The sequence below is a fragment of the Phacochoerus africanus genome, chromosome 2 (genome assembly GCF_016906955.1).
Source record: "Phacochoerus africanus isolate WHEZ1 chromosome 2, ROS_Pafr_v1, whole genome shotgun sequence".
NCBI classification, from domain to species: Eukaryota; Metazoa; Chordata; class Mammalia; order Artiodactyla; family Suidae; genus Phacochoerus; species Phacochoerus africanus.
In genome coordinates, this window is record NC_062545.1 from 241,332,123 (window position 1) to 241,355,069 (window position 22,947).

Here is a 22,947-nt window from a genome sequence, read left to right on the forward strand (position 1 = left end):
GGCTTAGAAGACCTAACCGTAAGTCCCAGTCCTGACTTCATGACTTTGTGATCTTACAGAGGTTAGAATCTCTGAGTCTGTTTCACCGTCTGTGAAATGAGATCACAGCACTGGCCTGTCCGGCAGCAGCCCTGGGGGCCAAGAAGGACTCGGAGTGCCTTGTGTAACCCTGGCTCAGGATGGGAGGAAAGACAATGATGGTGATCCCAATAGAGTCAGGAACATAGCAGACCCTCCAGCCCAAAAGCCGTGTTCATCCTTATTAACCACTGCTCTTGCTTCTTTCTATCTTGGCGACGTTTGACTTGTAGGAAAATAATATTGACGTTACTCATAAGTACCTATTTTAAGATGATGTGTTCACTTTTCCATCCTGTTTTCTTTTCAGGCTATAAAGTGCTGTTTAGCAGATCTTCCACAGTCTATTGGCATGTGGACACCAGATGCTGTGCTTTGGCTAAGAGATTCTGTTTTGAATTGCTCAGACTGTAGCATTAAGGTGAGCTATCTTGTTGGTCTTGGTAAGAGAGAGCTGTCGGCCAAAAGGACTCATTTGGTTTTGGTGAAAGAATTCCATCGTACATGCTTTCGCTTTTATTGTAGTCAGGAGATTGGTTACATGTGTAGCTGTAAGATATTTCATGGTTTAATTTTTGTTTAAGAATATATCATATATCTCCAATGTTATTTTTAAACCCTTTATATAATTTTTTGATTATTAATAAGGTAACATAGTTCTTTGCTCCTTTTTTGCTTCCTGATAAGGAAGTAAGTCCCCAACAGAGAGCCATCTATCTCTTGATAACTGTTTCTAAAGACCATTTGAATAAGTCCTGTGTATCTTTCTTTTTCCCTAAAGTAAAATGGATTAGAAATCGTTTGCTTATAATTTCGGTTTCTGTCTCTTTTCCTAAAACTTATTTAAACTGCTTTATTTCTGTCACTGGCGGGTTCCATTTTTTCGCACTCTTGCATCTTCATTTCAGAAACACCTCTCATATTTCCAAGAATAGAAATGAAATATGATATTCCTCTGTTGTAACGGATGGGAATAGTGTTATTTTATATAAGCATTTAATGATGAAAGGAAATGTCCTCGAGAAACAGCTTTATGCAGATCTTCCAATTATTCTAGCCCACGCCTATGTTCTTATCTTCGTTCTCCTCTCGGGTTTATCATGCACAGTCACACACTTAATTATGTACCGTTTTATATTCTTCAGGTGCCTCATGAATATTGTTTTCTCAGCTATATTTTCAGCTCCTCGAGCCAGTGTATTTGGTAGTCGTCAAAATATTTTTCGGTGGTTTATTTTTTTTGAAATGGTGTTTCTCTCCCATAAATATCAAAATGCATTAGGGGTCAGTACTTCATTAGCCTTCCAAAGGATGACTTTACATAGATTCCTCTTGCTGGGAAGAAAAGCTTTTGTGTCAATTACTGCAGTAGGATTGCCTTGTATCTCCTTGTCTGCATGCCTGTGTTCCTGCCTTACATTTCTAGCCCGCTTTGATAAAAGATAGATATGGCTAGAAGTGTCTCATTTTTGTTATTCCTAAGATAAATCAGAGGAGCTGATGAGAGAATGAACAGTCCCCCCGGCCCTTTGGGATGCACAGCAGCGTGTGGTGCTCCCATACAGACACTCACTGCTCTGACAGGAGGATGTGGCCAGGTAGTCAAAAGGTGCACAACAGGGACTGTGGTTCTGGCCTATTGCGTGGAGCCGTTTTCTTTTTCTCCCAGGGTCCTTCTCCTCTCATAACTGGGGCAAGGGCGAGGGGGGAGAGCAGATATTAAGACCAAACACAGCATTTGGACCAGCGGGCCTGAAGGGTATGGTCAGAGTCGAAGCTTTTTCCTTCCCTGCCTCGTCCGTGGGCACATCAGCATTAAACAGCACATTTATAAGATGCTGTGCTGTTGTGACTATTTTTTATCTTTGAAGTTGGATGACGAGCACATGGGGACTCATCATGCCATTCTTTTTCTTTTTAGTGTTTTAACCTGTCATTCATTTTTTTTTTTTTTTGGTCATTAATTTGTTTTAACTGTAACTGTGATATATAGAATCACTCAGTGATAATGACCTCTAGCAAGTCATAAAGTAGTCTCAGTTTTTAGAAGTTGGTAAATTTTTCAGTTCCATAAGCTTGCTGCTGGTTTCTAGACGACTTTACCTACGAGCTGACTCATTGGTACAACTGTGATAGATCATTCACCTGGCCTTAAATAAAATGATTTTTAGCAAGTTGAGGTGGCTTTTGTGGAAACTACTATTTTAATATTTAAAGGTCATGTTATAACTGCCTCTCAGAATTCATCGTGAACTTGAATGTCTTCACTTGGTTTCCTTGTGTGTTTTCCAAAGGTTACAAAAGTGGAGGAAACCAGAGGGATCACACATATTTATTTATTTACCCCCAAGAACTTCCCTGATCCTCACCGCAGTATCAATCGCCAGATTACAAATGCAGACTTGTGGAAGCATCAGAAGGATGTGTTTCTGAGTGCCGTGTCCAGCGGAGCTGGCTCCCCCAACAGCAAAAAGGCGAACACCCCCATTCTGGGCAACACTGGAGAGAATTTTAGAAAGAGCCTCTCGGATGTCCTCAAAAAGTCCGTGGTAGACCACATCAGCTCTTTCTCCACGGAGGAACTGCCCCCTCCGGTGCACTTGTCCAAGCCAGGGGAACACATGGATGTGTACGTGCCCGTGGCCTGTCACCCGGGCTACTTTGTCATCCAGCCATGGCAAGAGATACATAAGCTGGAAGTTCTGATGGAAGAGATGATTCTGTATTACAGTGTGTCTGAGGAGCGCCACGTGGCAGTGGAGAAAGACCAGGTGTACGCTGCAAAAGTGGAAAATAAGTAGGTCCTTGGACAAAGCATTTTATTCTCCTCCTAAGAGAAGTGTGTAGAATCATACCAGGAATCTCTACAGGGGAACTTGGAGCTGCACAAGTGGGAGGTTTAAATGTGAAACAAGACTAATGAATGGTGCAGTTTTCTAATATTTAAAATGTTGTTTATCTGAAAATCTAGTGACTTTATTCCTGTTAGAACCTAATTATACCTAAAGTGAAGGTTTAAGTGTTTTTTCTGCTTTCCTATTAGAAGATTATTTTTTATTTGGAAAAGAATGTTTTTCATTTAATGACTTTTTAAATCTTAAAAATAAAATGTTTATTGGAGAAAATTTAGAAAATACAAAAAAGTAAGAAAGCAAAGTCAGCCAACTAATATACTTATGTGTTTCTTCTAGATTTTTTCCTATTCATATTTATATAGTTGGTATATTACTTACATATAATTTCATACCTACTTTTAAACTTAACATAATCCTGTGAACACTTTTCCATGCGATAAGGATTCTTCATAGACATTTTTAATGGTGAAATAATCCATCATAAAGAGAAATAATCATTCATTTATCATTTCCTTTTGTAAGTTTTTCCTCCCAGATTTTTCGCTGTTGTAAATAACGTTGAACTTAAATCTTTGTTCAGGTATCTGATTATTCATTTATGGAATAGATTCCTAGAAGAAATCACTTATTTAAAAATTATAGCATTTGGGGGAGTTCTCTTCATGGCTCAGCAGTTAACGAACCCGACTAAGATCCATGAGGATGCAGGTTCGATCCCTGACCCTGCTCAGCTGTGAGCTGTGGTGTAGGTCGCAGACAGAGCTTGGATCTGGCGTTGCCGTGGCTGTGGCATAGGCCAGCAGCTGTAGCTCCTATTTGACCCCTAGCCTGGGAACTGCCATATGCCGTGGGAGCGGCCCTAAAATAGCAAAAAAAAAAAAAAAAAAAATTATAGGATTTTTGATGTATGCAGTCGGTTGCTCCTTAAAGAACTTGTGCCGCTGTTTATAAGGTGCAGCAATGCCCGCTTCACTGCTCTTTGGCCTTTGGACAGTGAGAATCATAGTTGCTTTCATTTGTTTAGCATTCAGTCTACTTTCTCGTGTTTGCCCCCAGTATGTGCTGGTTCCAACCCAAGGAAGCCCAAGCTCCTCACACCATGCCCTGCACTCACTCCATGGAAGCTCTTTGCCCCGTGGAGTAAGTGCCCCAGCCTGTCCTGTTTGTAGCTTTTTTAGGGGAAAGGAGCAAGCTTTTTTGATGATGCAGAACACAGAACTGTATTGCTCCCTACCTGTCCACACACACACACACACACACACACATCCCAAAACTCACTTTAAAAGGTCAACTGCTTATTTTTTCTATAAAATGCTTTTATTCATTCATAAGATAGCAAGCATAGTCATTTATAAAACTTCGTTATTTTATGGGAGAAAAAAAAATTTTCAACTCTTAAAAGTGAAATGTGTCGTAGCTCTCATTCTGAAAAACATTCGACTTGTATGCCCCAAGCTTTTGCATCTTTAAAAAAATTGTTACTATGTGATGTCATTTACAACCGTAACCAGAAATGGGTTTCAGTACAGAAACGTTGTTTGTGTAAATTTGCCTCATCAGAACTCTTTGCTGTTGGAGAGTTTAATCTCAGTTAAAGCCAAGCTAATACCAGCTGCTATCTGAAGAGCAGCTTAATGGTGATCAGTAGTGGGGGGTCCTACTTGGAGGCGAGGGCTGTGTGAGGAGAACCCACACATTGGAGACCCTCTGTCAGGTGGGACTTCAGACTCCACCGCCCACCCCCCTGGGTCCAACAGGTCTGCCTCAGGATTTGGGGACTTTAATCAATTAATTTATCCCAGATAATCAAGGGATATCTTATATATAGAAACAGATTATCTCCCATTTTTTTGAAACTTTATGAACTGCATCAGTGAAAAGTGTTAAGAGCTTCTTTCTGGCTTACAACCCAAGACTCTTTACTAAACCTTGCTCCCTGCTCTGGTAGGTGAAGACTTAGGAGTTTCAAGGTCACTTTTGATTACATTGGTTTCTGAATCTGTCTCAGTTTAAGAATCGCCTCGACAACCTCTTAAAAGTGCAGATTCTCCTTCCTCCCCGGCCAGGCCTTCTGAGTCAGAATGTCTGGCAGCAAAATCCCAGACTCTTGTGTTTTAAGCAAACTCCAGGTGATTCACATGGAGCCTTGCACTGAAGTTGGTAATGTGGTCAAAACTGAAGCCTTTGTTTAAGCTATTCGTTTTGAAAGCTGAAAGCTCAGTAGACATGCAATGCGTAGGTTTTCTGATTATTTTCTCCGTATTGCTCTGTACCTCTTACTTCGAAAAGCATGGACCATCAGCCCTGTACCATTTAAAGACAGTGATATTGGTGGAAACCAAACGTTTTTAACCTCCTTTCACACTTACACGAATTAGCAATGTGCCCCAAACCGGCATTTCCAATATGGAAACTTCACATCCATCTGAAGTTCTTATTTGCTCAGCTTATCATCATTTTCATAATCCTTAAAATGACAATGGCTGCCATTTACCAAGTGTCTGTTATATGCCAAATGAATGTGCAGGTAAATTAGAACTAAACAGTGTACATGAGGTAATTGAGGCTCAGAGAGGTTATGTGAAGAGCCCAGAGTGACACAGCTGCAGAATGGCCCAGGTGGGACCCCAGTTCAGGTCTCTTTGGCCCCCAAACCTCATGTACTTATTCTAATAGCTTTTTGTGTCCCCATTGTCTCTGTGATTCATGGATTATTGCTTGCTGCGCTTTGAGCTCATCTGAAGGTTTCTGGAGCTCCTCTCACAACCCCCTAATTACATACAGTGTTTGGAGTCGGCCTCTTGATGGTTTTTACTGTAGTTCACCCTTTAGCAGCTCTGTGTGTGGGTCTCCTGTACCTGTTTTCCACCAGTATGTGCTGCCTAGAGAATCAGCCCAGACTGGCCAGCCTCAGACCAGCCGTGCTTTGTAGTGAAAGGCCTCCTGTCACCTGGACTTGTGGCTGAAAACCCCATCTCGGAAGGTGGCTGGGTCTGGTCTGCTGCCCAAGACAGAGCCTGACTCGCACTGTTCAGGTGCCGAGACCCTTTCCTTTTAGACCTTATGAACAGTCTTCCTTTCCTTAGAATAATAATAGTCTTTACTCACGTCATCAGGACTGCAGGACTTTAAAATGGTCCTTCTTACGCAAACCTTGAAGTCCAGGTTTTTCTCATTTGAATGGTGATGCCGGAGGCATAGAGAGCTAAAATATATTAGAAACTTTTTGTTCTCTTTCCCCAGTCTGACTTCTCTTCCATTCCTCCCCACACCCCACCTGCCAGCCGCAGGGGAGCTGCCCGGCTCCACCGCCATGCCTTGCAGTCTTCTGTGCTCTTCTCATGTGTGTCCTCGGCCTGACCTGGTCCTGCTTTGGCCCCTTTTTCCAGCTTCTCCGCACGGACCTTTTTCCAAACGTGTGTGGCCGTCTTCTGTCTCCTCTTCAGAGTGAAGGGATCCACTAGCCTTGTCCTCGTGGTCCTCTGTGGCCCTTATTTCTTCCTGCTTAGTGGTGGTTCTCCTTTATTAGCTCCTTGAGGCCTGTGAAAAGATGTCGTGCGAACAGATCCCATCAAATGAGCCAGTGGCAAAGCAGAGAATAGTAACCTTTGGGAAAAGCAGCAGCAGTCTCTTTTAAAAATGTCTACAACAGTATGGTTTTATATTTCGATAAACCTATGCGTATTCATTTTTCTTTTTATCCTCTAGGGTTACCCTTAAAGCAGGTGTTGAATTTGTGTATTTCTTTTTCTTCTTTTTTAATCCACTGCTCATCTAGGTGGCACAGGGTGCTTTTAAAAGGAATCCTGACCAATGGGCTGGTGTCCGTGTATGAGCTGGACTATGGCAAGCACGAGTTAGTCAACATAAGAAAAGTGCAGCCTCTGGTGGACATGTTTCGAAAGCTGCCGTTCCAAGCAGTCACAGCTCAACTAGCAGGTGATTTCTGGGGAATGTGAAGTCATGCCATGATAGATCCTATTGTCATTTTGTCCTGGGCACTTCTGGAGTACAGAATCAGTGGCCCATTGAACATTTGTAATGATCTCTCAAGGTCATGCCCTCCCACTGTACCTGCTGTTTCTGTTTCTCCATATTTCTTCTGTCTCTGGTTTCATATATATATATATATATTTTTTGTCTTTTTGCCTTTTCTAGGGCCGCTCCTGCAGCATATGGAGGTTCCTAGGCTAGGGGTCGAATCAGAGCTATAGCTGCCAGCCTACACCACAGCCACAGCAACGCAGGATCCGAGCTGCATCTGCGACCTACGCCACAGCTCACCGCAACGCCGGATCCCTAACCCACTGAGCAAGGGCAGGGATCGAACCCGCCATCTCATGGTTCCTTGTCAGATTCGTTAACCACTGAGCCATGACAGGAACTCCATTCACGTATATTTCTAAAGCTATAATCTTAGTACAGGTTCAGTATTGCACTCTGCTTTCTTCATTTAGTGCTTTCTCCCTCTTTGGGGGTGGGTGGTTTGATGGTCCTGATAATGATTTTTAATAGCTGCACAATATTCTGTTTACTCAGTATTTTCCTCTTGTTGAACATTTAGGTTGTTTACACTTTTACTGTAGTATTAATAAAAAAAAAAAAAAAGCCCCACAGCTATCCATAATAGCCAAAACAAACAAATGGAAACAAGGAAATAAATAGCTAACTGGAAGAGGACATTGCACAGTTAATATTTCATAACATTGCATAAATTATAATGCATCTTCACAGTGGCCTTTCACAGTTATAAAACATTCCCGGGTCGTAGAACATGACCATTTTCATGGCCGAGTGAGTTTCCATTTACGTCGCCACTAACAGATGCAAATGATTCACCACATCCATACCAGCCGACTGCCTGTCATAAGATCTGAGGAGCTGACTTAGCGGGTGTAGAGTAGTTCTTCTGTATGATACTGTCCGATGAGATTTGTTTTCTCTTCCAAAAGCAGTGCTCGTGTCAGTGTGCCCTCTACCAGCAGCTGGCATGGGCACCTCGGTGACACTCCACCCGGAGACCTGTGGGCATTGGCAGGGGTTGTGGAGGCCAGAAGGGCTGAGGGGTGCCAACCCCTCCAGGCATCTGGGCTCTGCATCCCACTCTGCTGGGCTATGGGGACTTGTGACCACATGGTGTCACCCTAATTCCTCACCCACCCCCTCTCCTGGCTCACCCCATACACTTAGCAGTGGCAGAACTGATTTGATCCCAGAAATGAGAGAAATTATGTATAAATTCTTCTTACTGGCAGCTTTTATTGAAGATAGCCTTAGTTTGAAGTATTTGCCAGTTTCTTTGTGTTCCCTGCTAGAGCTCAAAGGAAACTCCCATGGTAGACGGATATGAACCAAAGATGGTGGTACCGTTGATCTGTTTTGGACTCAAATGTCTAAATGATTTCTTCAGAATTAATGGATGCATTTTTTATTTTCACTTTTTTAATGTTCAGGTTTTGCTCACAACACATGTTGTTAAAACCTGACAGTCAAACTACCCGGTGGGAACATATGCAGGGCAGTGTCATTCCCAGGCCCAGCGTCTTAGCCAGCAGTCCCTGGTGCCACTCTATGCCAGGGACGCTCCAGCCACTTTATTTCACTGAATTTGAGTCTGTGCTGGGAGGCTCAGCTTCTGTTACTGTCACTGAGGAAGCAGATTACACACTTTTCTAGACTTCTCTCGTGGGAAATTCATAATAATCTAAGAATTCAGCTCACTCATTGATAGGTTTTTTAAATCCTAGATCTTCAATACTATGGGCCATAATTTATAGTTTATCTAATCTAACATATGTAGACTTAATTTATGTTAGTTTAGGAGTTCCCATTGTGGCTCAGTGGTGAATGAACCCGATTAGAATCCATGAGGATAAGGGTTTGATCCCTGGCCTTGCTCAGTGGGTTAAGGATCCTGCATTGCTGTGGCTGTGGTGTAGGCCAGCTACTACAGTTCTAATTCAACTCCTGGCCTGGGAACCTCCATATGCCACAGGCGTGGCCCTAAAAAGACCCCCCCCCCAAAAAAATTGTTAGTTTATTAGCATTTCTTGAAAAATTCATGTCATTTCAATTTTTGTTTTAAAACATATTTAGAGTTCTCTAACTTGAGCTCTCAAGTTTAAAAGTCAGAGGGATTTAGAAATACATGGGACTTAAAATTCATCTGGTCCAACCACTTTGTTTCACGATAAGTAAACTGAGGCCTGAGAGTTCACCTGGTTTGCCCAACCAGGTACATGGTATTGTGTACCATCTGACAGAGGAAGAGCTGGGAATAGAAACTGAGTCTCCAGACTTTGAATCCAATGCATTGACTGTGATGTTGTCTGTAAATTTGAAAAAATCAATATACTCTAAGTATTAATTCTCCTTCTTCCTCTTTCCCCCTTTTCCCGCCTCACCTCCTCTTTCCTTTCCTCCTCCCTCTTCTTTTTACATCAGGAAAAAAAAAAAAAACTCTGTAAATAAGAGTCCTGTCACCGACAGTGATAGTTTATTTTGCATTATCCGTCTATATCTACATATACTTTGTTCAGCATCTATTTTTCAGTTAGGCCAGTCTAACCTGGTATGTTTATGCTACTTTGAGATTGATTAAATGGTTTTCCGTTATAATGGATCAAAGAAAGGCTCATTTGACTCTTACTGCCCTTCAAACTCCCTGTTTCTCTCCCAGGAGTGAAGTGCAACCAGTGGTCTGAGGAGGCTTCGATGGTGTTTCGAAATCATGTGGAGAAGAAACCCCTGGTGGCACTGGTGCAGACGGTTATAGAAAATGCTACCCCTTGGGACCGGAAAGTAGTGGTCTATCTAGTGGACACATCGCTGCCAGACACAGATATCTGGATTCATGATTTTATGTCAGAGTATCTGGTAGAGCTTTCCAAAGTTAACTAATCACTGCTTCTGAGACCTTGACAACTAATTCAGATTTTTTAGCAATAACAAAATGTAGTAGGCTTTAAAAGAAAATCTTACCTCTGCTACATGGCCTGGCTGCTGTGAAAGATTGAAAAGAATATGCTTATGTTTAATGAAAGATATTTAACAAGTTTTGTTTTAACAGAGTTGACTTTACAGAAGAGAATTGCACTTGACTTATTACTATAATATTAGAATAAAAATGTTTATCAATATAAAAACTATCTTATTTCTCATTTGTGATTTTTTTTGGGGGGAGGGGGCCACACCCATAGCATATGGAAGTTGCTAGGCTAGGGGTCAAATTGGAGCTGCAGCTGCCAGCCTACACCATAGCCACAGCAATGTGGGATCTGAGCCACGTCTGACCTACACCACATCTCACGGCAACGCTGGATCCTTAATCCACTAAGCGAGGCCAGGGATCGAACCCACATCCTCATGGATACTAGTTGGGTTTGTTTCTGCTGAGCCACGACAGGAACTCCCATCATTTATGATCTTAAGGTGAGGAGTTTCTTTTTCTATTCATGTTGCCTTCCTTGCGGTGCTCCAGTTCTTCTCCAGTTAGATGGAGGATTTTATGTATGACCTGGTGCTTCCCTGGGGTAGTGCTGGGACCAAAAGCAAGTGGTCAGCAAAGCCTCTGAAGTCTCTCCTGAGTCTTCAGCACCTCAGCACTGCTAGTGGTGCTGCTGGAAGAAGAACCCAGGCAAACCAGCACACCCACCACCCCCATCACCCCGATCTTGCGTGGCTTCTCACTGCCCAGAGCATCTGGACCAAACATCCAGGCCTTCTACAGTCTCCCTGCCCAACCTCACTGTCCACAAGTCCCAGCACCAGCCACACTGGACCTTCTTCTGGTTCCTAAACACCATGCATGTTCATCCAGGACTACTGATATTCCAAAGCAAGCCTTGCTCCTCTCCAAACGCTTCTTACTTATTCTGTTCCCTCAGCCTGCAGCTCATTTTCTACCCACCGATGTTCTCTTATGGTTCTCAGCATATGTCTTTCACCTCCTTGATCAGTTGTTTTTTTTTTTTTTAAGTCTTTTAGGGCTGCATCTGTGGCATATGGAAGTTCCCAGGCTAGGGGTCAAATCGGAGCTAGGGCTGCCAGTCTACACCACAGCCACAGCAACACCGGATCCCCAACCCACTGAGCAAGGCCAGGAATCAAACCCACATCCTCATGGATACTAGTCGTATTTGTTTCTGCTGTGCCTCAACAGCAACTCCTAGGTTTATTCTTAGGTACTTTACTTTGGGGCGGGGTACAATTTTTAAATTGTATTGTTCTTTTATATTCCCTTTCTTATTTTTCATTGTTTGAAGCCAAGTCTTAAGGTCTGAGAGGCTAGTGTGGTGACCCTTTACTCAGTTTGACTGGGAAGCTTAAAATTGTGACTTTGAACATATACTGAGTTTAAACTAATCAACCTCTGTGTGAAGACATGCATAAATTATTAGAAATGTGGATGGACTTCACTAGAGAAGACCAGGCCAGAAATAAAAATTCTTAAAATCATTTGCTTATTATTTGAGAGTATCTAGGAAAAGTAACAACAGAAAGACCAAATGTTTGGAGTTTTTCTATAAAAATGTGTTGAAATTGTCTTTTCAGCTTTTTAAAATTTGTATTTTTTATTTATATTTTTAAAAAATATGAATCACTTATATTTATTTATTTATTTATTTATTCATTCATTCATTTATTCATTTATCCCCACCCACAGCATGTGGAAATCCCTGGGTTAGGGATTGAACCCTTGCACAGCGGCAACCCAAGCCTCTGCAATGATCATTCCAGATTCTTAGCCCACTGTGCCACAAGAGAACTCCTAAAATTTGTATATAATTTATAATTAAAGGGATTCAAAAGTCAGGATTATTTATGCTAATGATTTAAATAATTGCTTATGATGAAATAAGACTTTCATGACCCACAAATGTTTAAGTGAAATAAAGTAGTGTAAATGGTTTTTATAATGGTTTATTTCCCTAACAACAACAACAACAACAACAAAACCAGCAAAGATCTTCAAACTCTACAGATAAGGAAGAGGTGGTTTCTATTTCAATAACTTTAGAGTTGCTTCTATTTTCAAAATAAAGCAGTTGATCGTGTTGTTGATGTAACTGAAAAATTAATCTGGTGCTGGGACAGTTTGACAGACAAACAAATGAGACTTGCCCCCTCCCTCATATGATATTCAGACATCAACTGCAGGTGGACTGAAAGCCTGAATCTGAAAGGCCACTGTAGGAAGGTAACACAGGACAATATTGTTATAATCCAGGAGCAGGAAAGATGTCTTAAACTGAACGCACAACATGCTAATAATAAAGGAAAAGACTGACATGCAATTGACCCTTAAACATGGTGATGGTGGGTTGTTAGGGGCACCAACCCTCCCTCCCGTGAAAACCCCCCCTGTAACTTCACAGGCAGCTCTTGTAGATGCAGCTTGTCCATGTCCTTGGTTCTGCATCTTTGGACTCAACCATCTGGGGACAGTGCAGTATTTGCTATTGAAAAATATCCATCTATAAGTGGACCTGCACATTTCAAACCTGTGTTGTTGAAGGGTCAGCTGTACCAGACTGCATTAAGATGAAGAATATCTATTCATGAAAGACAATATTATGTAATATTAAGAAGGTGAAAAAGCAAAGCCCAGGTTGAAGAGAGAGAGAGAGAAATAAAGCTCTACACACGCATATATAAAAAAGATATATATGTATAGGCTGGATCTAGAGAGTATTTTATATGTATATATACATATACTGGTAAATAGATTATACATATTCAATAAAATTATCTAGAAGCAAACTGGGCAATACATTTGCACAAACACTTCACAGAAGAGGAAATATAACTGGCCAATCAATGTGAAAAGATGCTTAACCCAACAGGACATGGAAATGCAGATTCAAACCTCAATGAAATACCACTACTCATGTACCAGAATGGTAAAAAATGTTTCCATTTTTGTTAATTCCAAGTTTGGTGAAGGCTCATGCAAGAGGGTACACTGATAAAGAATGTTCACAGCGCTGTGTGTAATAACTAAAACCCAGAGATAACCTAAACGTCAATTAGTAGTAAAATGGATGTTTTTAAAACTGTGGTATATTTATGCAATGGAAACTTCCACAGCAAGGAGAGTAAACAAATTACAGTCACCAGAATCAACACAAGTTAACCTCCCAGCACAGAGCTGAGCAAATGAAGATAAACTATGGAGGAAAGAGGCAAGCAAGGAAGTGATTACCCTAAGAGTCACGAAAGTGGTCACTTTTAGGGGGGAGTTGTGACCCAGAAAGGCACAAGTTGGCTGCTGGCAGTGTTGTTTCCTTATCTCAAAATAAAAATTATGAAACCTGCTCACTTATGTCATACACTCTTTTCATAAATGTTTGAGTCCACAACAAAAGGGTTTAAAATTATAAATCTGAAATATTAAACCATTGGATTATTTTAAAATATATGGCCCGTGCCCCTTGAGAAGAATATTCTCTTAGAACACGAGGACTTTGTATTGTAGGAATACATTTTCATGGAAACAAGGTTTTTTTGTCTTTTTTTTTTTAGGGGGTTCCCAGGCTAGAGGTCGAAACAGACCTGCCGTTGCCAGCCTATGTCACAGCCACCGCAATATCGGATCTGAGCCATATCTGCGACCTGCACCACAACTTGCAGCAATGCCGGATCTTTAACACACTGAGCGAGGCCAGGGATCTAACCTGTATCCTCAAAGAGACAATGTCAGGTCCTTAACCCAATGAGCCACAATGGGAACTCAACAAATTCCTTTTTATGAGCCCCCCTTTTTTTAAATTTATTTATTTATTTTTTATTTTCCCACTGTACAGCAAGGGGATCAAGTTATCCTTACATGTATACATTACATTTACATTTTTCCCCCACCCTTTGTTCTGTTGCAACATGAGTATCTAGACATAGTTCTCAATGCTACTCAGCAGGATCTCCTTGTAAATCTATTCTAAATTGTATCTGATAACCCCAAGCTCCCGATCCCTCCCACTCCCTCCCTCTCCCATCAGGCAGCCACAAGTCTTTTCTCCAAGTCCATGATTTTCTTTTCTGTGGAGATGTTCATTTGTGCTGGATATTAGATTCCAGTTATAAGTGATATCATATGGTATTTGTCTTTGTCTTTCTGGCTCATTTCTTGCACTCAGTATGAGATTCTCTAGTTCTATCCATGTTGCTGCAAATGGCATTATGTCATTCTTTTTTATGGCTGAGTAATATTCCATTGTGTATGTATATACCACATCTTCTGAATCCAATCATCTGTTGATGGACATTTGGGTTGTTTCCATGTCCTGGCTATTATGAATAGTGCTGCAATGAACATGCAGGTGCATGTGTCTCTTTTAAGTAGAGTTTTGTCCGGATATATGCCCAAGAGTGGGATTGTAGGGTCATATGGAAGTTCTATGTATAGATTTCTAAGGTATCTCCAAACTGTTCTCTATAGTGGCTGTACCAGTTTACATTCCCACCAACAGTGCAGGAGGGTTCCCTTTTCTTATGAGCCCTTTTAAAAATTAAAACACCTGAAGTTTCTGTTTGGGTTTAAATGGTTTGTTCTGGAAAACATATCAGCCTTTTTAAAAGGTGGTGTTTTTGGAAACAGCAAAACAAATGGGACTACATCAACACTTGCACAGTGAAGGAAATTTATCAACAAAATTAAACCCTACCTACTGAAGATATTTGCAAATGATATATCCAGTAAGGGGTTAATATCCAAAGTATATAAAGAATTCATACAACTCACCATTTTTAAAAAAACCCATTGAAGTTCCCACTGTTGTGCAACAGGTTCGGCTGGGTCTCTGGAGCACTGGGATTGGTTTTGATCCCCAGTACGGCACAGTGAGTTAAGGATCCTGCTTTACCATGCAGGCTATGGCTCAGGGCTCAGATTTGACCATTGGCCCAGAAACTCCATATGCCCCAAGGAGGCCAAAAAAATAAATAAATAAATAAAGGGCAAAAGATCTGAATAGACATTTTCCCAAGGAAGACGTATATGTACATAAGCGAGAGGCCCGTGTAAAGATGCTCAACCTCACTAATCATCAAGGAAATGCAAATCAAAACCACAGTGAACTATCACCTCAGTATCTGTCAGATGGCTGTTATCAAAAAGGCAGTAAGTACTGGTGAGGATGTGGAGAAAAAGGAACTCCTGCACTGTTAGTGGGAATATAAATTAGTGTAGTTACCTTGGAAAATAGTATGCAGATTTCTCAAGAAAAATAAAAAAAGAACTACCATATGATCCAGCGATTCCACTCCTGGGTATTTATCCAAAGAAAACAAAAACACTAATTGGAAAAGATGTATGTACCCTTACGTTCATTGCAGCATTATTTACAATAGCCAAGATATAGAAGCAACCTGAATGCCCATCAATGATGAATGGATAAAGAAGATGTGGTGTGTGTATAAATATATATATGAATATTCTTATGCATAATAGGTATCTATATTATTTGTTATACATATATAAATAATATGTAATGGAATATTAGCCATAAAAAAAGAATGAAACCTTGCCATTTATGGCAACACGGATGGACCTAGAGAGTATTATGCTACGTGAAATAAGTTAAAGTCAAATGTATAATATCACAAGAGCAACCTAAAAAATTAAAACAAATGAACTAATATAAAATAGGAACAGAGTTAAAGAAAACAAATAGGTGATTGCCAGAGGTGGGGTCGGGGGGAGTGTGGAAGGAGAAAAGAAATAAGTGAGGGAGATTAAGAGGCACAAACTTCAAGTAGCAGAATGAATGAGGCAAGGGCATGAAGGGTGGGGAATACAGTCAATAACTATGTAATATCCTTGTATGGTGACACACTGTAACTAGACTTATCATGGTGATCAGTTTGGAATGTATAGAAATATCAAATCATTGTTGTGCAAAAGGAACTCAACTGTTGTAAGTCAATTATACTTAAAAAAAAAACACTCAGAAAGAGATCAGATTTTTGTTTGTGGGGTGGTTGGATGAAGGCATCAAAAGGTACAGACTTCCAGTGATAAGTACCAGGGATAAAATGCACAACATGATAAATATAATCAACCCTGCTGTGGGTTATAAATGAAAGTTTTTACGAGAAAAAATTATGAGTTCTCAAGAAAAAAATCTTTTTTTGTGTCTAAGATGATAGATGTTCACCAAACTTGTGATAATCATTTCAAGATGGACAGAAGTCAAATCATTATGCTGCACACCTTAAACATACAGTGCTGTATGTCAATTATATCTCAATAAAACTGGGAGAAACGAAAGTTGGGTTTTGTGGAGGGGGGTGAGTCATCATTTTGGATGTTCCATTTTTCCAGTATAGAATGCATTTGACTCTCTTGGAACTACGCGTTCACAAAGTGATCGTGACTAAACTTATGCTCAAACCAGACCTAGCTGGGCTGCTAATAAGATGGGACTGGTCGTTGCTTCAACCAAAAGAGGTAAAGGTGCAGCAGCCACTTGGCTGGCTTTGCTCTATCCAAGAACCTACCGATTCTTATAGCTGAGACCCCGCAGAAATGAAAATCACCCCACCTTTTTCCAGATAACTCTCGGCTGGTACAAATGGGGAAGTTGAGACGCAGACCAGAGACAACGTGCACCCGCTTGGCCATACAGCCACGTCAAGCCAAGCCCTTGCCCCGCGCTGCCCCCAGCGGGTGTCGCTCCCCTGGCCGGGACTTGTCGCTGCACCGCGGCGCCCCCGAGTGGAGGGAGAGGTAAAGAGGGAGAGGGCGGTGGGCGGGGCGGGGCGCGTTGACAGTGCGAAGCCGGGCCCGCCCCTGGCTCCCACCCCCGGAGCCCACAGCGCCCGTCCGCCCGCGGCCGCCCGGGAGCTTGTCCAGCCAGCCCCGCGCTCCGCTCGCCCGCCAGCCGCCCGCGCCCGTCCGCCGGCCGCCTGAGCTCGCCCCGTCGCCGCCTGCGCCCGCGGCAGCCCCCGCGGCTCTACAGCCGGGTAAGCCTTCCACCCGGCCAGGGGTCCCCCTCGCACTCGCGGGGCTCCCTGCCCCCGCGCCGGGCCCCCAGCCATATCTGGGCAAAATATTCAGCTGTCGCCGCCGCCGCCAAGAGGGACTGAGCGTGGCTCCCTCTATAAATAGCCGCCGCTTCGTGTTGCCTCCGGAGCTGGGGAGCCCGGGTCTCGGGGTCCGGAGCCAGGCGTTTGCGTCCGTGCCTCTCAGCGCGTGGCCCTAGCTAGGGCACTCTTCTCTTTGGTCCCTGGCTTCGCGTCTGGAAACGGGAAAAGGACCTGGGGGCCCTGGAGCAGCGGCGCCGAGGGCCGGGGTCCTGGCCGAGCGAACTCCCCCGCTGCGCGCTCGACCCCGGCGCGGCGTGCTTAGCGCCCCAGGCGCTCTGCTGGGTACAGGTGCCGACGAGTCTGGCAACTAGGCGCGGCCTCCCCACCAGCTGCGGAGGCTTCGGAGGTGGGAGTGGGGCGTGCGCGCTCAGGTGGACCCGATACCTCAGTTCGGGCTGCGCCAATTTGCGGGCAGGAAAAAGTTTCCCAAACTGCGGGAGATCACAAGGTTTAAAGCGCCATGGTAACACGCCTTTCGCTCTGAGGTGGAGCCGGGAAGAGTTTGGAGGCAAGAGTCCCCTGCCTCCAACTCACGGGGTGGACTTGACAAGCCTCCTCCCTCCTCTGGGCGTCCGTTTCCCCATTTATAGGGGCGAGGTTTGGTTCCCGCGGTGGAGCTCCCGGCCCCGTCCGGCGGTGAGGGCGGCAGGGCGCGCTCTTGACCGCCAGCGCCCTCTCAACCTGTTCACTCACTCCGGGCCTGGGATGCTGCCAGCACAGCCAGAGGGGTTGTGGAGACCAGAGACTTTGCCAGTCCCTCTGACTCAGGTTTTATACTAATACCTGGCAGGACCCTCCAAATAGCCTGGGCCGTGCGCCCCCAGGAAGCTCAGCCCCAGAGCAATTAGGGGTATCTCTGTTGGGTGGCACCCATTACCTTGGCAAAGAAATTTGTGAATCAAACAGCTTTAAATCCAATGAACTGGGCAGGACTAGAGTCTCCAGTCCACTCGCTCCCTGGCCTCAGTTTCCCCATCTATAGGGCACCTGTGATGCTGCCTCTGAACACTGCCAGCATACAGGTGCCCCCACCTCCAACACCCATCTCTCCTGGCCTCGACCTTCACCCTCTCAGACTCTTGGAGATGATTTGGCCTAAGCTTTTCCCTGTCCGATTACCAAAGCAGACCTAACCCAAGTTCTGGGCCCTCAGTGGGGCACGGGGCGGGGGGAGACACGGAATCCCTGCCTTTCACCCAACAGTCACAGCAATTTTGTTCTCCATGAAGGACCGCAGAGCCCCCTGCTCAAGGTCACACACTACTAGATGTGGCAGGCAGAATCTCCACCAGCCTTTCTCCTCTCTTTCCAGACACTTACTGCTGCTCAGGCAGCTCTTGGGGATCCCTGAGTACCCCCTCCAAAGCCCCTATTCTTTGGTCTGCTGCTGTCCAGAACTTTCCCTTGCTCAGACAATAGCACCCTCATCCTGAAGTTTCGTGTTTGTTTCTACGTTGCTTGCTATCATATATTTTTTCTAAAGCCATCTTAAAGCCTTACAGTATTAAGAGGAAATGGAGACAAATTGTAAGGTTCTCATCCACTGGAGCCACACAACAAACAGGCAGAGAGTAAATGCAAGGAGGGTTGTCACTTCCATGTGTTAATTCTCTTTAATGAGCCAGTCTTGCACACCCACATTTCAGAAGATCTTAGCCCTTGAGTTCCTCCCAGCCTAAGTGGAAAGCCAGTGTCCTCTAAAAATAGCCTCCGCCCCACCTTATCAGGGTCTCACACGTTCTCCCTCCTCCAGGGCTGGGCTGCTTCCCGCTGCTCAGCAAAAAGCCCACAAAAACTAGCAGTAGGTAGTGGCCCCTCTGAGTAACAGGAGGTGGAATGACCTGGAGGTTAAGACGCCTGGCCCCAGCCCCAGCTTTGCCACCCATGTAGAGTGACCTTGAGCAATGAGGGGGTGGGCAAGATGATCTCCAGTGGACCTCGAATCAAGAAGACTCAGAGCTTCCCTTGGGAGATTTTCTGTCATGAGAAGAGTAAGTGCCAGGGATAAAATCCAGGGAACCACCCTATGAAGAAGAAGAAGGAAAGAGCAGGAGAAACTGGCTCCCAAGAGTCAAGGGAGGTGAAAGATTGGCAGTGCCAATTGCTGCAGAGAGACAGAGGGGAGGAGGACTGGGCAAGGGCCACCATGATTAGCAGGTGGCATGGGTGATTTTGGCCAGGACATTACAGAGGATTCAAAAATGGGATCTACCACTGTTTTACTGAAGCCAGTGACCCAGCCTGTCTGTCTGCACCCCAGTTTCCTCCTCTGCACAATGGGTTGCTGTGGGGATGAAGGGGGATGATGCAGGGAAAGCCCTGGGTCCGGTGCTTGGTACCTGCAATGAGATTATTGGTGCTAGTGAGAGGAGGCGGCAGAAGCTAATGGGAGCTGAAGACGTGGAGACAGAGCCCACAACTCTTCTGAAACCGTGGATGAGAAAGGAAGGGAAAGAGACGATAAGAGATGCTAGAGACAGCCCAAAGCGGGGGCAGGTGTTTCTGGGCTGAGGGGTGGGGGGATAGGCAAAGACGGACCCTGGAGAGGGGGAGAGGATGAAAGAGCATCAGAGGGGTGTGCACACAGGAGGTCTGAGAGCCTTCCTTAATGACCTGCTGAGTGTCACAGGCTCTGGAATTAGGCTCTAAGATCACATCCCTCTAGATTCATGCTGAGCGAACGAAGGGTGAAATGAGGCCAGTCCTGGCTCAGACACCCACATCCCCTTGGAGACCTCAGTGTCTGTGAAGGAGGGCGGTGGTGGGCCATGGAGGGCAGTTTGACTCTGCCCGGGGGCCTCGTGACCTTGGCATGCTTATTTCTGAAATGACGTCATCTATCAATGACTCCTGCTCAGCCCAGTGGTAATGGCCTTTTCCAGTCATTGTTTTGATTTTTCGGTCTTACTAATGGACCAGCCAGACTGCCAACATTTCTCAAGAGGCCAGTTCACTTTTCTCTCGAAGCCAGAAAACCAAATAGATCAATGATTTGGCTGCGAGGTGCCATTATCAGTTGAAGCCGCAGGCTTGTTTGTATGGAAAAACATGAATCAGATGGCATCATTTGGGGACCATTTCCTGTCTCTTGTTTTGTTTTGTAAAATCACCCTTTGGTTAAACGTGATAAGAGCAGACTCTTTGCTCTTAAGGATAACGTGAGAATGAGCTCACTGGAGTCCACATAGGACAGGCTGGGAGGTTTTCTTCAATGTTAGGAGGTGCTGGGTCCAGATCTTATCTGACCTGAAAACCTAAACTAACTCAAACCTTTCTTTTGCTTCTCCTTTTCTTTACTTTTTTTTTCTTTTTAGGGCCAAATCTGCAGCATATAGAGGTTCCCAGCCTAGGGGTCGAATCGGAGCTGTAGCTGCTGGCCTACACCACAGCCAGATCCAAGCTGCATCTGTGACCTACACTACAGCTCAAGGCAATGCAGGATCCCCAATCCACTGAGCAAGGCCAGGGATCGAACCTGTGTCTTCATGGATACTAGTCAGATTGTTTTCCACTGAGCCGTAATGGGAACTCCTGCTCCTCCTCTTGCTTTTCTCTTGGAGAAAAATGGCTTTGTGAAAGGGCTGTCTCTGCCTCAGTTCTTCTTCTTCTTGGGTCACTGGCCCCAGCCACCCCTTACTCTGGGGCTTCTAGGGAAGGGGCCCCAGGGCTGTTCCTGGGAGAAGATTCTGGTGGCTGATCAGGCGGAAGTGTCTCTTGGCCTCCCTCAGCCTCCTTCATGGACTCATCTCTTCTGCTCATCCCTTAAATATTAGTGCCACTCTCACCCTATTCCTCTTCACCCCACACCCTCCTACAGTCTCATCTAATCCCATGGCTCCCACTGTCCCCTATACACCTGCAGCTCCCATTCATGTGTCCAGCCTGGACCCCTCTCCTCAGCTCTAGGCATCTGTGACTCCAGCCTATTGAACAAAGCCAGGAGGGTGTCCCAAAGGCACCTCACAACCAACAGGCCCCTCTCTGGCTTTCCAGTCGGTCTTCCTCCAGTGCCCACCCCCCCCATCTTGGTTAACAGTAACCCCACCCAGCCAGGCTCTGAGTCGGAAACCTCCCTAACCTCTCACCATCTCCTTAATTTTGTCAAAAGTTCTGTCAATTCTACCATCAGTAAATTTCTTCTATTCCTTTCTTTCCCCACAATTACTACCCCCATTGAGTATTTTGCCATCTCTCCCCTGGGCTATTGTCAGAGCCTCTTACGAGTTCTTCTGCCCTGAGTCTTTTTTTCTCATGCTGCTATTAAAAGATCATTGTGACATGTGACTCGGAGAGTGTTACTCCTCTCCATTCAGGGACTTCCCACTTCCTACCAGATTTCTTGGCATCAAACACCAGGACGATCTAAACTACTTCTGGCCTCAAGCTGCTTCTCCAAAACCATTTCTTGGTCCTCCCCCAGTTCTCCTTACCTTCTGGTCACCGTGCAGCAGACCTGCCTCCATGCCTCGCTGCCTTTCCACCTGCTGTTCCTTTTGCCTGGAATGCCAACTCGTAATCCTCCTTTCACACAAACCTCCTCATTGCCTCACCTGTGCCCCCACAGCCCCCTGCATGGCCCTCAGAGAACCAGCCAGCGTGTGCTCTAAATGTAATCATCTGCTCACATCCTAATCTCTAGACTGATAGATCCTTTTTTTTTTTTTTTTTTTTGCTTTTTAGGGCCACACTCAAGACCTATGGAAGTTCCCAGGCTAGGGGTGGATTCTGAGCTATAGCTGCCGGCCTATACCACAGCCACAGCCACACCAGATCCGAGCCGTGTCTGTGACCTACACCACAGCTCACAGCAACACTGGATCCTTAACCCACTGTTGGTTGTTTTTGTTTTTGTCTTTATGGAGCATGTGCGGTGACATACGGCGCTTGATGGGGCCCTGGCAGGGCTAGAAGAATGAGGTGGAGCACGTGGCATGGGTGTGTGTGTGTGTGTGTGTGTGTGTGTGTGTGTGTTGCATGTGGTGCATGGCGGGACACCTGGGAAGGCCCAGGATGCGCAGAGGATGGGACTAGCCTGAGGGCACATGATAGGGGGAGGGGCTTGGGGACATGTGGCTGGAGCACAGGGGCAAAGATGAAGCCCCATGAATGACAGGCGGCTGGAAGGGTCAGGCTCACGGACGTGGGTTACTTCTACCTTCTTCCCCCTTCCTGCCTTCACCTTTGCTTTCTGGAGAGACTGAGGCCAAGACAAAGGCTGTAAAGCCAAATCGCTCAGTTCCCAGCCAGCCTAGAACTGCCCCCTACCCAACACCAGAGCACCAGGCTTCTGTGTCCAGCCCTCTTCAGTGCCCACTGCTTACAAGTTTGGTATCTATGAGCACAGGATGAGCCCTGGGCCCGTGCTAGGGTGGGAACTGGACGCCTGCCTCAGAACCGCTCAAAAGACGAGAAAGATGGGCGCCTGAAAGGCGGGCTTCCTCCATGCAAGCCCAGGAAGGTTTAAAAAGCCAGACTCAGTGGCAACGCTGGGAACATTTGTTTATGGTTTTTATACTGCATTCCACTTACACCATTAAGAGCGTATGACAATGCTTAAAATAGACCAGCACGGGCAACATAACTGGGAAGAACAGGAAAAAGGAAGGAAGGAAAAGAAGGGAGAACGGGCAGAAAACTTGAAAATCAGGCTCATGAAAGCCTTTGAGAATCTGACAGGAGCCAGGGACGCTTGCTCCAGAAAGATGACTATATCCATGCACACCACAGTTTGCATATCATTTCGGTGGGTGCACGGGTCGCTCTGAAGACCTTTCAAAAGCCCAGGTTAAGGATGCCCAGCAGAGAATAAAGAGGAAAAATAGGCCAGTGTCCTAGCTGAAGATGACAACTGTATTTGGACCCTCAAGTCAGCTCTGAGATGAATCCCAACAGCCAAGGGGGAAAGGGGGAAAGAAATGAATTGGGGGGC

General features: G+C 44.9%; 2 protein-coding genes across 4 annotated transcripts in view; both read left to right on the forward strand.

Annotated features, from left to right (window-relative positions):
* TDRD7 (tudor domain containing 7) overlaps positions 1-10,081 on the forward strand; it is an 83,040-nt gene extending 72,959 nt beyond the window's left edge. For all 3 annotated transcript variants that reach the window (XM_047767981.1, XM_047767982.1, XM_047767983.1), the window contains 4 exons: positions 389-499; positions 2,373-2,875; positions 6,712-6,872; positions 9,613-10,081. In XM_047767981.1, coding sequence (XP_047623937.1) covers positions 389-499; positions 2,373-2,875; positions 6,712-6,872; positions 9,613-9,833 — 996 coding nt within the window. In that variant the 3' untranslated portion in view covers positions 9,834-10,081. The remainder of the gene's footprint in view (positions 1-388; positions 500-2,372; positions 2,876-6,711; positions 6,873-9,612) is intronic.
* Positions 10,082-16,769: 6,688 nt separating this feature from the next.
* TMOD1 (tropomodulin 1) overlaps positions 16,770-22,947 on the forward strand; it is a 92,092-nt gene continuing 85,914 nt past the window's right edge. Inside the window, exon 1 of the mRNA XM_047768001.1 lies at positions 16,770-16,895. The gene's annotated coding sequence lies outside the window, so the exon portion shown is untranslated. The remainder of the gene's footprint in view (positions 16,896-22,947) is intronic.